Below are 14,885 nucleotides of genomic sequence, written 5' to 3' on the forward strand. Positions count from 1 at the left end.
CCAAAAGGGAATAGTATTTTAAAATATATATATTTTTTTCAATATTAAGTATAAGGTTATTTGCATTTTCTGATTACTAGACAGCATTGAGGACATCACTGTAAATAATACGCTTGGTAAAGTGCTTTTCCTTTCTTAGTAGCTTTAAGTGATGGAACTCATGAGTCACAATGCATATGTACAAATGGCATAGTTAAAGTTACAGATACTCTTTTTAAAAGAAATTATTGTATATTTCCTAACCTTTGAGTATCGTCTTTATACTGCACTTGTATAGCCACATAACATTTAAAGATTGATGTGTTTTTAATTTTCATTTCTTACATGAAATGGAGGAGTTTTTTTAATCATTTCTTCTGGTGTTTTTCTAAAGCCAGTAATTCTCTTGGAACAAGATCGGAACCGTCATTGGCTGAACCTTCTTCCTCAGGGAACAGCAGTGAGGATGCTACAAGACCAGTGCAACAAGATGAATCTAGTTTATCAAATGACTTAGCACAGCAGGAGTTAAACCCTCTGAATCCTCTCGTTACCAGCTGAGGTGTATTCTTAAGGCTGATAGGAATATGAGATACGAACGACCAAAAATCTAAGAACTGGCAACCAACCTTATTAGTAGCATTAACAATACAGCCCAGCAGCCAAAATTACAGGGAAATCCACAGATCTAGTTACTGTAGTAGAAAACCACCCCTATAATAACTTTAACACTCCAAACAGGGAATAGAACTTATCTTACTGTACCCAACAAATGATCACTGTGTATTTTATTGAAGGACTAGAGGAAGACAAAGTCAATACCTAACTGATGCAAAAACTCCCCCTGGTTTTGATTGAAGCAAATATTTTACTCACGTATCTTATAACTTACTAGATAAGCTCAAAAGCAGTAAAGGTCACTTTACTGGTACAACTACTAAAGTCTTCCATGCTTCCAACTGAGAAATATAGAAGTGAAATCCAACCACCACCACTTTCCAAGTTCTATGCAACTGCAGCCTGGAATTTGGTATCTGTAACAGTTACTTTTTGACACCTTATATTCCATCATAATTCTTTGGTGCAGAAAATATTCTCTTTTGAAAGAAAAGCACTGGGAGGATTTGCAACACAGTCATAATGTCGCAGTACTACTGGCTAACCCTTGAAATGTCAAAGTTTCATGAGTGTCAGCGTTCTAGGAACACAACAATTAATATTTCCTCCACCCAAGACATATTGATTAGAGTGAGTCCTTAATCAAAAAATAAAAGAATGTTTAAGTGTTACCCAGTGACACTGAGTGAACAATTCATTTTCTTCAGGTTACACAAGTAACACTCAAAAGGATATATTTCAGATTCTATAGTACCTCTTAAAAGATACCTCTTGTTTGATTTAACGTTAGGTGGAAAATGTGGATAATAAGAATACGGTGCAAATGTCTTCTGTCTGATTTACAGCTGTGAGGTAAGTGACCATAGGAGAGGTCTGACTTCTAATGCAGATGTACATTCACTTCTGCAAATGTATTTAGATCACAGAGTATAAACTGCATCAATCTATGCATTACTGAGGGTTAAATCCACTCTCCTTGCACTACATTATTTACGCTTGTAAATAAAAATATTTTTCTAATTCAGCTTTAATGTGAGGATTTTTTTAAAGCACTTTTCAGGTGAGATTCTCCTATAATATTATCTTTCTATTGCAAAAGTTTGAGAATATTATCTAGGTGTCTGTTTTCTTAAAGTGGGACAGTCAGCTATTACTTTATTTGGACAACACAGCATTCTCCCAGAACAGTCCTGGGAGGGAAAAAAAAACACCTTCAAAGAGTGATTGAAATACGTATATATGTATACACGCACACCAGTATATGTTTCTCCAGTTGCTAGGTATTGCAAAGCGTTTACAAAGGAACTTCACTTTTATGAGAGCTGCTCCAAAAGTAATGCCTCCTATTTTGTTATGCTGGCCCACAACATCAAATGTACATTTGGTGCTATGACAGTAGAGGTTAAACCTTCCCACCAGTATCACATTACATTTCATTGCCATGTGAAAGATGGCAGCAGAGGGGCAGTCTGATAAATTGGAGTCTGACGTGGAAGTACGTATGAAAAGGTGTGTCATTTGATTCCTCTGTGGAAAAAATTGCATTTATTGACTTTCTTGACTTTCAAAACTTGCTGAACATTTATGGAGACGGTACACTGAATGTGAGCACATCAAGGCAGTGTGGTGGTACATTTCAGCAGTGACAGCAGCAATGTGAAGGATAAGCCATGTTGAAGGCAGCTGTCTGGAAACAAATGGATATGAAGCGCATCTACATCAGTTCATCTGCTGATCCCATGAACGCTCACACAGGAGCAGAAAAAACACCATATGCAAGTTTGTTAGTGGAACCAATACAAGGCTGAAGGTGACAGTTTCCTGGTTCACAACAGTACTGGTGACAAGATGTCACCACTATGAACCATGGTCAAAACAGCAGTCTGTGGAGCGGCAATACAAATTCCCCATTAAAAAAAGTTCAAGATGCAGCTCTCAGGAAGTATAATGATGCATGCTCTCTCAGGATAGGAGTGCGATGATCCTTCCAGATTTCCAGGATCCCAGACAAGCCATCCACTCTGACTGCTACATCCTGATACTAAGTTGAAGGCTTCAACTTCCAGAGTCAGGCCAGAGAACACAACGTTTGTCTTCCAACACCATAGCTCCAGGCCCCTTATCAGTTTGAAGACCGTGCAGCAAGTTGCCAAACTCTGACTTCCATCTGTTCAGGGCTATGAAAGGTGGACCGTGTAGTCCTAGTAACTGCTGTCATAGCAGCTGTGATAGTGGATTGCCTCCACTGGTGCAGATTGTTCTTAGAGCAGCACACGGACTCCTGTTCATCACTAGTGAAGCTGCATAATTAATGGGTGCGACTGTTGAAAATTGGTGTTTTGTAGCAGAGAATTTACCAAGTAGTATAATTGTGTTCTTTATATCTGTTACTGTTTGCATGGAAATAGACAGGAGGCTTTATTTTTGGAGCAGCCTACATAGAAGATAGGGCAGTTTCCCTTGCTACGTCTAGATTCCCCTCATTGTTGAACTTCCTGACACTTTGACTTAGTCTCTGAAAACTCCAGCTGTTCCTTTCACTTTTATTCTCTTTCTACATCTTTATCTTTTAATTCAATGTATATGTCTATTGGAAGGAATAACGCGCGTGGGGGGGGAATTTCCTCTGTCAAAAGTTAGTTGACTTGCTCTGTATCTTTGTCCTGCACTTCAAAGTGAAGGGTCAACAGTCATCCACTGTTAAACATCATAGTCCAGTAGTCAACGGGGTCATACTACGCAGACAGGAATCTGCCATAAAACAACTCTCATCTCTGATAACTTTTCACATATGCTTTTAAAGTTTGTGCTTTCCTTGTAGCTCAAATAGAAATGCTGTAATTCCTGTAGATGTATTTGCAATGCATACTCAGTACCAGGACTAATACATACACAAATATATACGTGCATATATGCACAAATGACTTAAGATGTAGGTGAGAGAAACAATGCCTGAATAGTTGAAAGAAAACTGCAAAAGAAAAGCAGACACCGGGGTACAAACATGCTGGAAATATCTCCTTAAAAATGTAAGCTGTCTTGTAACTAATTGCTATGACAGAAGGGACAATTATTATTTACAGTTAAAAAATAATAATACCAATTCCATGCCTAAATATAGACATTCTTCTGCAGTTGCATACAGAATCAAAACTAGAAAAAGGAGTAATGAGTAACCAAAAGGGGAAGGAAAAGATTAATTACAGTACACAGTTTATGCTTACTTTACTGTAAGCATTAGACATCATGTGTTTGCAAAATCTAGCTATAGATTAGATACTGTGAAGCACTGAGGTTCTAGACAAATTGCACCTATGCATATGTGCCCCTTGACTTAAAGGACTTGAGTCTCTTGGTAGGTGTACCAGACTTGTACCTTTTGACACCTTAACACTTCAGAAAGAAGCTGGCTGCAGCAGGTTATTTTATGACTTTGTCCTCAATGATCTTTCCTCCTCTAATGTACTCACAGACCTTGATTCTCTGACCAGATCCCGTCATATGGTTCCTGGTTTCACACCTTGTTTGCCCAGGTCAACCTCTGCCTCCTTGATCACTCACCAGCCTTCTAGATAGCTCCTAATAGCAGTGCTATTTGTTCCTATCAGTACCAGCTGGTGAATAGCAGAAAGCACAACTTCACCAGCAGAGCCTAGCATGCACCATCTTATGGCAGCTAAACAAAGCAGAAACTGAGAAGCCTCAATGGCTTATTCCACCTATTCATGACATTGTGGGCTTGAGTATCTTCAGTTTGCTTCTAAACTTGGATCGTTTCTCTGGCTACATCTGTATTAATACGGTAATGATGTGCAGGCTCCACTCACTACGTAGCCGTGAAGGAAAGTGGTACAGCACGACCATAGTTCAACTCTTCCTCAGAATATGGATCCCTCATGTTCTGCCTGTTCAACAGTTCTGGTCCATAACGCCCCCTCAGCTTTGTCCTCACATTGTCGATGGGGTTACTGCTATTCAAGCTGCAGGTGAGGCTGGGAAGCAGAGAGCCAGAGCACAGATGACCGTGAGCCAGTGCTTAAGTACATACTTTATACCCTGATTAGATTAATGATGCAGGTGAACTGAGGCTGATGGCCTCTGGTTTAGGCTGTAGGACTCCCTTTTACTCACTACACCTACTGTAACATTAGTTCTGATTTCACCAACCTGATAATCATTTTGTGCCTTCTAGCATTCTCAATACATTTAAGAGCTGCCATGAAGGCTTCAAAGAATCATTATAGTTGGAAAAGACCACTAAGAATATTTTATCATCCTATGTGCTGATTTAGTTAGAGAAAAAGTAAGAAGAATCAGACTCAGCTTATTGCTAACAAAACCCTTCCCTGTGTCATGAATGTGGGTACCTTGTGACCCAGTATCATTACAAAAGAATCTAAGTATTCCTGGGGTTGATGCATAAAGGCTTAACAGATATGTTCATAAAACAAAATCTCTCTGTTAGTTACAGTAATTTTATGATCATAACTCTGCCTATTAAAAAACAACCCACACACTTGTGGATGAAAGCAAAAATTTGGGTATCTACCTGCTGCTTTGCGTAGCTGTGTTATACACTTCTAAAACTCTCTGAAGGGCTGAACACAGGAGGTTGAATTTAATAAAGTTCCCTACAAAAATGCATAAAATCACTGCAAATAGGTAAAGACACACAAATTGATCCTTTCACTGGATCTAGTAAAAGATTTTTCTTATAAATATTTCACAGAGCCACAGGGGTTGGAGGGAACCTCTAGAGATCCCCTAGTCCAACCCCCTGCTATATCAGATTCCCTGTAGTAGGTTAGGCAGGGCAGTATCCAGATGGGTTTTGTAGATGTGGCAGTGAGGGACATCATTTAGTGATATGGTGATGGTTAGACTTGATTCTTTTAGAGGTCTTTTCCAACCTTAACAATTCTGTTTAGACATTTGTAAGCATTGATAAGATCCCCACTTGTTCAACCTGGAGATGACTAGTCCCAGATCTCTCAGCCCTTCTTCATAAGGGAGATGCTCCAGGCCCTTAAGCATCTTTGTGGTCCTTCCCTGGGCTCCTTCCAGTAGTTCCCTGTCTTTTGTGATCTGGAGAGCCCATAACTGGGCACAGCATTCCAGGTATGGCCTCACCAGGGCAGAATAGAGGAGGAGGATCCCCACTCTTATCCTGCTGGCCACACTTCTTTTAATGCACCCCAGGATCCCAGTGGCCTCCTTGGCAACAAGGGCACACTGCTGGCCCATGGCCAACCTGTTGACCACCAGGACACCCAGATCCTTCTCTGAGAAGCTCCGCTCCAGCAGGTCAGCCCCTAACCTGTACTGATGCACACAGTTCTTCCTCCACAGGTGCAGGACTCTACATTTGCCCTTATTGAACCTCACAAGGTTCCTCTCCACCAAACTCCCAGCCTGGCAGTCTGTCCCTGTCCAGGTAGCACAGCTGTCATTAAAAGACCGTCTTGTTTTTAGCAACTAACTTCTATGTCCCAGAAGTAAGACATGTCTTTTGAAGAAAACACACAATATTCATCAGTGAAGTAGCACTGATAATTGCTTTAGTGCAGTTACTGTTACTTTATTTACAACAACAGAAGTCCACACGTGGCATCAGTATTGACAAAGCAGTTTAGAGAAGATTCATCAGGGTAGTTGCTTGCATGGGCTATCCCAAGTGCTATCATCAAGTTATCTCAGCAGCAGCAATCAAGTGAGATTTACTGTGCTTTTTCAGCCAACTGTACCGGGAGAAGTTCAGCCAGTAGTAATACTTGGACCCACTTCTGTTAATAAGCTGCCTCCACCTCTGATGTTTGATGATAAGAGGCACAGAGTTTGAATCCATGTACTTCTGTCTGTACTTGGATGAGGACATGACTATGATCCAAAGCTTGTACCCTAAGAATCTTATCTACCATTGGCCTTGCCCCAGTTCTCTTGTCACAGCCCTCACTTACATAAGTTTGCTGGAACAGTTAAAATAAGTTGTCTTGCAATATAAGCGCACTTCCTGAATTTACTTTATCTCCATCAGATTAAGGGCACTGTGTCATTCTGGCAGCATCCTCTAAATCTGCTACTTGCTACAAGCAAACCAAAGATTATGTCCTTAGGATTCACGTCTTCCCAGTAAAGACATAATGAATTAGGATTTCTCTTGGACATCTGATTTCCAGCTATAAAAACATACTCAGAACAGCTTCTGATATAAACAGGTTACTACTGCAGGAAGACTTAATATTTCACTGTAAGTAAAGCAGTGGTCTGCAGCAGTTCCTCTTGTTGCAGAAAGAACTATCACAACTGTATTTGTGTCTTGTAAGAGGAGTCTGAGTTAATCTGTTAGATTTAACTGAACAAGAGGAATAATTTTCTCATTCAAACATCGTAGAAGAAAGACCACAGTCCTTGACAAGGAGAGCAACTGTCAAGTGTGAGTAGACAGGAGTTAGAGGGTCAATTCAGGAGCTGAATGTCTAATCTTATATAAAAACTAATATTTCTAACTGTTACATGAAGTAACTCTCAGGTAGTCAGTGTTAGATGTACTAGTAGTCAGATTTACTAAATTCTCAGTCTAAATCTTTTCCTGACTAATTTAGACACCTAACTTTTGTTGATGTCTGCAAATATAAGTCCTCAAATGCATTTGAAACATCTGATGTTATTTAGAGGGGGGAGATGTAGGTTAGACATTAGGAGGAATTTTATTACTCAGAGGATGCTGAGGCACTGGTACAGGCTGTCCAGAGAAGCTGAGGGTGCCCCATCCCTGGAAGTGTTTAAGGGCAGGCTGGATAGGCCCTGGGCATGTGAGTAGCAGCCCTGTCCGTAGCAGAGGTTGGAACTGGATGGTCTTTAAGGTCCCTTCCAACCCACGCATTTTACATGTCCATGACAACCTAGGCAGTACACACACCTTGCATCTCCCTGTGCCTTCACATGCTAGAGGTTTTTCTAACCATTCCCAGATAAAACTCTCAGCACTTCAGTTGCCACAACATTCTTTACGTAAGCCACCTGTGTTGTGTGGTGATGATAACCAGTAATTGTCAGCCATATTTTATGTCTCTTAATTCCCACGACAAAAACATTCAAAAGAAAGATCATCTTTCTCCTTCACATTTAGGAGCACAAAAATCTCATCCATCTCTACAAGACATTATAGCAGCAATAAGCAACAAGTACACATAGATATCTACTATCCTGCTTCTTTCTCTCCGCCCTCTCCCAGGGAGAGGACACAGTCTTAATTGTACTTTATCCATCACATCCAATACACAGTTATCAGACAGGATTGCAGACACAGATCATACACCACACCTTCACAGCAATTAACTGATGACCAGGGAAGAAGGAAAAATACATAACAATCATGCAGTGTAAATCAAAAACAAAATCCTCACCAACTACATTTTTCAGAATGCCACTAATGGCACCAGGACAGAAGTACTCCCACCCCTGCAACCCAGTCTCCTCCAGTTTAATGACATGCTCACTCTAAACAGAAATCTTCTGCTCTAGTAAAATAAATTCAGACAGATTAATTGTTGACACAAAAAAAAAAAAAAAAAAAACAACACACCAACCGAAAGAAAATCATCAAAAGTCTCATTAACCCATTAAGCATCCCCAATCCCAGACCACACATCTCCAAAACCAACTTTACTTACCAGAAGATAATCTTCAGAAGATTAAAAAGCACTTTCTAGTACACATCCTTAAGCCACAGACTAACTGCCCATAGCAGCATCTCTTTTCTCCTTTGGCCACTTTTCACTGTTTTTAATCATTCCCTTTAAAGCTTCACCAGGTGTGCACCAGGAGCATTCTCTCAGCAAGTTCAGATACTTTCCAGGGTAGGGTTTCTCACCCTCTTTAAGTTGAAAATCTCCTTGAAGATTATGGAAAAAGAAAAATATATCCCAGTCCATCTTGAGTGGAGTTCACTTGTAACAGTGTATCTTAGGCAAAATTTTGTGTTCATTATATATTTTATATGTCAGTATTAAAAAAAACAATGGCAGCTGTTTCTGATATCTCACAGCACGTATCACAGCTGCCATTTGCAGATTGAGGACCAAGAAATGCCTGTCCTACAGCAAGCACCTGTGAAACCTGCCTTGCAGAGGCCATCCTCAGTGCTTGTTCCTGAGTACTGTAGCTGGCCCAGGGAGATGGGAGATGGTTTTAATTCTTACAGGCTTTGCACCTGGGAGAGCTGCTAGGACCATAATGTTCTCCATTATCTGGAGTCAAAGATGCTTTGTGCACTCTGAAGGAATTTTGCTTTCCAGTTTCCCTTGTAATCCTCTTACAGTTTTGCCATAATGTTAAATTTGGTGTGAAAACACTGAGTGTTCATGTTCTAGAGAGGAAAAAGGCATCCTGCAAAGCTCATCTAATGCTTCTCTGGGATCAAAGCAAGCCAAACTGAAATTAATCTACCCTCAGCTTTAATCTGTTTTGGCACTTCCCCCTTCTTTTTTTTTTTTTTTTTTTTGCTAATTGGTGTTTCCAGTGAAGACATTCTTTCCTGTGAAGCAAATACTGTCATTATAAAATATAGCTGCTTCCTCAAGTACCACTCCTTATCTTTATATTTTCTTCTACATTTGTATACAGTGTGCTTTCTTCCTGTGTGAAGGCACATTACGACCTTTACCAGTCAATAGGGTTTGTCAGTCAGAAAGCAAACCCCACAGGCACCCAAGGTAGCCAGCATGCCTCTGTTCAGCCCACAGTGCTGTGTTTTGCTTCCCAGGCTGACCCCAACCAAATGAGTGTGACTATACAAACGTGCAGCGCTCACACCCACACCACAGCCCTCTGTGTGTACATACCTTGGGAGGGAGGGCCTGATTGCCAGGTCATCCTCTATGGCTTCCCAAGCAGTGCTTGAGATGAAGCCCTGCTGAACAACACCGGTGCTTGGCTTCTCTCCTGAAGACCTCAGTGCCCACTGAAGACCTTTGAGCCCACTTTGTTTTGGAGATTGTGAATGCATGGCTGGTGATTTGCCTGATTAGGAGGTATGGACTGCAGATGCTCCATCACATCTATGAACACAAGGTGCCTGGAAAAGGACTGCCAGCTCCTTCAGCTCAGGCTTACAGTGCCTCGTTATGCTTACCGAGTGATTTGTTTTACTCCGAAAGAAGTAAAATGGATTCTGTTCCCTGCATCTTGAGCTAACGTTGAAACTGCTGATTGTGAATCCAAAGTGTTCTCTGCCTGCTGGGATGCAGTCACTTTTCCACCTGGCCCAACCTGTCACCCAGCCCCGGTGTTAGTTCACCTCATCTGTCCTCCAGAAGTCTGTTGTCATTTGGAGTTCTGTTCCCACAGGTCCCATTTCTGCTGTGTGTGTGATTCCTCTGCTCTCAGCATTCCAAAAAAAATGGGATGAAGTATCATTCACTGCTCCTGTTTTTCCCAAGCCAAGTGAACATCACCTCGGGGTTTCCTTGGTTCAGAGCCATTGGCATGGTGGAAGGGAGGGGAGAAGACCTGTCTCAAGTATGAAATTGAAGGGAGAGATGGGATCCCACCAGAGCTACAGTGATATGTGTATTTTCTCCTGTTCCCTTCAATTTTTCACTTTCTGAGAGGTAACAGCACTGAGGGAGGTGAGGGTATGCCCAGCCTGTCCAAATACCTCTAAAGCCTCTCACCACCAAACAGCCCAGGGCCTGAGCCTGGGCAGGCCACCTCAGCAGGCCGAGCAGACTGGAAGGACTACCACACCACTGGGTCATGAACTTCATGCTCCGCCAGCACCTGAGGTGGCTCAGCTGGAGAAAAAGATATCAAAAGCACTTCACAGAGGCCCCAGCAGGAGAATGCCTGGTGGAAGCTGGCTCAGTGAAGAGCACAATGGCGATCAGTTGTGATGCAGTGCCTGGGGCCATTGCATTAATCATTTAAAATTGGGCTTATTGCTTTGCTAGTTTACACGTGCACAATTTTTCCTAATGTCAATTATGGTTATACGTTGCCTAACCAGGGGCAGCATTTGGTCCATAGATTGTTTGCATGCCCTATAATTTATGTTTTTTTACGTTGTGTAAAAAAACCAATTAACTGTGTTGTTGGTTGCAAAACATCTTTTCCTGCAATTACCCTGATTGTTTATGCCACGGTGATGTCCTTAGACATTAAGCTGTGTAAAAAGATTGATACACTCCAAAAGTGTAAATGGCAATTAGGAAATTTCATCAGGTGCTGAGTAAGATGGAATGTTTGTGACATTTGAATGCTAGCCTTCGCTCTGCTTCTCTGTCTTGTTGACATACTTAGATCTCAGTTGTTATAGTAAATCCATCTGGGGACAGCTCAACGAAAATCAGTATACATCCAATATGTCAACATTCAGCTCTCTCATAGAAATGTTTCCTTTGTAAACAAGACATTGTCATCTGCAGAATGTTCACCATAATAATATCAGTAGTGGGTTTACATTTACAGTTTCATGCCTTTGGCATGGAACGGCCTTTAGCTAGAGAACAAGTTACCTGAATGCAAATAAAGCACTTGCTTGGAAGTGTAGCCCATGGAAACGGCATGTCATTCCCTGGTTTGTTTATTTAAGTATGTCCTCACTGATGCACCTTTTGAAACAGTGGATTTTTGCTTGGTACTACTCATTTTAAGCTGTTGCCAGAGGCACCATGCAAAACTGCACTCACCAATACTCCACTGTAAATTAGAGAGCAGCCTTTCTCAACAGCATGGACAGGGGCTGTTTTGGGGACCTGATGGGAGTGCTCATCACTGCTTGGTGAGTTGGAAAAAGAAATGCTGGAGAATTCACCGTGGTGGCAAGTGTAATTCATGTTAACTGTGGTGTTAACAACAGTTTGGAACAGGGAGAAGTGAGCACGAAGCTTCAGCACAGACCGGGAGCACCAGAAGGAGCTGTGACCGTCATCACAGTTAAGTCATAAACACAGCAAGAGGATAGATTCCAGTTGTAGAAACAGGAGCAACCCAGCAATTAGCTGAAGCATTATTTTGAAGGTTTTAAAGGCTTCAGCACATATCTGCTGTTAAACACTGACAGGCGTTGCTGAACTTTGCCCTAGGTAGCTCTGCAGTGGGTTTGGAAATCATGAGATGGATGGCACAATCTCCACCTGTCTCCTGAATGTGCTTTGATTCGTGATGGACAGTGAGTCACGGAGGGTGATGGCAGACAGAATTACAGTATTTCTGCATGTGTAAGAAGCTGTAAGTCTTAAATCACAGGCCTACAGTACTTATGGCTTAGATGTTAGAGGAAGACAGTTTGTGCTGCATAGCATAATTATTTGTGGTAAAAAAAAATTCTTTTGTTATCTTCATTTCACTAAAATATGGTGTCGTTTGAAATGGCAGTTGCTTTGGGGATAGCTCCTCAGCTAGTGCTGAGCTTAGACTTAGGAAATACAAGCTTCCAAAATAATCTTTAAGGCTTTTAAGGACTGCTTATTTTTCTCCATCTCTCATTTTAAGCTCCATAGACAGACCACATGTGATCAAAAAAAGATGCCTATTTTTGCCATAAGCCAGACGTCACTCAAGTCACAGAAGGTATTTCAGAAACGCTGTGTTTGCAGCATTCTACTTTCATGTAGAAGTGAGAACCTGAGCGCGGAGCCACTACGGCATCATGCATACCCAGCAGTGATGGGTAGACCAACCTTGGTGTTGGTCTCCTGTGCTTACTTCCACAGAGGACGGTCTGCAGAGCACTGCTCGGAAGTATCTCAACCTGTGCTATTGAGCTGAGCAATTCTTCATTTTTTTTCTTCATTTGAAAATCCCTGAAGGCCACAGAGCTCTCTGAGGGGTTTCTATAGTGCCCGCCACATACCTCAGCTCCTTTACACTGTATCATCTCAGACTGGTCTATGTCTACATACTCATTTTTCTGCATCTTCCATGACATGTATACAAACAGGTATTAGGAAAAATTTTCATTTTTTAAAATCTCTCTTTATTTTTTTACATTCAATGCGTGAGGACAGAAAGATGAGTACTCATGACCAGCTATAAAGCCATACGCTGTCCTCAAAACAGTAAAAGATAAAACGTGTAAGAGTTTAAAAAAGTATTTTAGAAATCTTGTATTTCCAAAATTCCTCATTGCAGAAAATTCCAATCTTTTAGAAAAGTGGAGTTCTGTATCCTTATGCATGAAGCTGATATTATGAAAATACATAGGTGTTCTTCATCTGTATTGTAAGAAATCCGCCTCTGCATTACTAACAATCTTTATGTAACCTATTGGTGGAGCCAGCAGCCTCCGTAATACACAGTATGCACAGTTACAAACAATTTCAAAAGCTATATTACAAAATATACAGTAGTTCCTTTTTACATTTTTATAGATAAACATTGTATAGTTTTCAATTACGCATATATAACACAATCACAAGCCTTTTTTCTGTATAACTTATGAAAAGTTCTGTACACTCAAATAATTATAAATAAAGTGAAAATAGCTTTTGTTAAGAGTAGGAAGGACGTTTTCCAGGACACGTTGTGCTGTCAAGTATTAAACAGAAGTCTGTTTTGGAATCTGCCTAAAACAATGGCACAATATGGCCTGAAGTTCACCAGCAAGGAGAGAGGAGGTTCGAACTCAGTACATCACAGGGGAATAGTTACAACGAGGAACATGAAGTACCAACATGTCTGACTATAATTTTTACCCTGATTCTTCTGTAAGAACTGCTTTTCCTCTGATGCTTTGCTGGAAGTTATTATCACTGTGCTTGACAGCTTTACGTCAAGATGCAAAATAAGGTGCGTGTTAAGAAACGAGTAAGAGGAAATGGAAATGTTTCCTGTTTCAATGAGCAGTCAATGAAAATTCAAAATACCTTTGAAAGAATTTTGGACTTTTCACATATTTTTCTCTCTTTTTTTTTTTTTTCTGTCAAAACAGAGTGTGGGAAATGGAACTTACACAGAACATGAAAGAATCCAGAACTGTGAAAATAAAATGAAGAACAATTACTGAAGACAATTCCGCTTTGAAAATGAAATGCTGACAAAATTCTGTTTGAACTATATGGAGAAAAAGTAAATTTGAAAAAGAATGGTTTTGGTAGAACTCCACTCTCTGCTACCAAACCCACTAAGAGCAGAACTATACCAAAATTAATTGCTTTTGAAAATTTACTCTGATGCTAAGCATTTTGTCACTGGCTCATTATTGTAGAAACTGTTGGAATCTTGGTATGAATGCAATTTGCAAACACATTTTAGGCAGCTTAGTTTGCTATTTTCAATGTGAGCTTAAAAAAGCAAATGAAAACATTCTCCCTTCTAAAATGCATATGAATGCAGCCTACCAGTCCTAGAGCTCTGCAGAAAACTAAGAACTATTCAGAAGTAAATGTGTTATAGCAGTGCTGAGCAGCTATGCTAAACTAAGGGTCTTCTCAGTATTTTCATTACAAATTTAAACTACAACTCAGCCATGCAAACTGGCTTTACGTGATACCGATTGGCCTACACTCAGATACATGATTATTTTTCCATTAGTGGTTGGACCTCAGGTACTATCCCACGCTCACTCGTATCTAAGCTACTAAAGGCCAGCAGAATTACTCAACGTGTCTTTGAAATGCTCATTTTCTGACATTGAAATGATATCTTCTGTCAGTCCACGATTCAGTGCTGTCTCAAGCATTTACTAAATCATCAGTAATGGTAAGACCTGAGCACAAGCAGCTTCACACCAAGTGCCGCACTACCTATGGATTGACAACATTTGCTACTGATTACACTACCTAAGGATTTTATTTGGGATTTGGATTGCTACATACAATTGCCAGTAAAATGCACGTTATTTGCAAGGAGGGTAGTTCAGAGCACACAGTGGCAGTGAAGAGTGAGCAGCCAATGCTGCTGCATGTCCCACACTAGTCATAGTCTGTTCTCCAGGTTCCCTGTTTTGTAGCTCTAAAGCCAGCCTCCACTGCTATATTTAAATACCATTTTGAGACTCAGTCCCAATTGCAGACAGATCTCATTGTGTCAGCCTGGACTTGGGCGGCCCTCTACACCCTTGTGCCAGCCACCCATCCTCCCTCCTGCACCTTTTCTCTAACTGTGCCAGGACAAGTTCTCATGGGATTTACACAGTGGATAGGATGGGGTAGGACAATCCAGAGAGACAGCCATGCAACCACACCCTCAGTCCACAAAGCCCTTTCATAGCCATCCAGTGTCTTTAAACCCAGTGTTTAACCTTCAGCAGGCAAAATGATCAGCAATTAATTTTTGGCCTTTAGCTT

At 40.9% G+C, this 14,885-nt stretch overlaps 1 protein-coding gene across 1 annotated transcript in view; it reads left to right on the plus strand.

Moving 5' to 3' along the window:
• Window positions 1–1,183, plus strand: part of SEL1L3 (SEL1L family member 3) — a 30,622-nt gene extending 29,439 nt beyond the window's left edge. The window contains exon 24 of the mRNA XM_065735710.1: window positions 374–1,183. Within this exon, the coding sequence (XP_065591782.1) occupies window positions 374–540 (167 nt within the window). The 3' untranslated portion in view covers window positions 541–1,183. The remainder of the gene's footprint in view (window positions 1–373) is intronic.
• The last annotated feature ends 13,702 nt before the right edge of the window (window positions 1,184–14,885 follow it).

The sequence above is a fragment of the Cyrtonyx montezumae genome, unplaced genomic scaffold (genome assembly GCF_038088225.1).
Source record: "Cyrtonyx montezumae isolate F1298 unplaced genomic scaffold, pur_monq_1.0 scaffold_2, whole genome shotgun sequence".
NCBI lineage: Eukaryota > Metazoa > Chordata > Aves > Galliformes > Odontophoridae > Cyrtonyx > Cyrtonyx montezumae.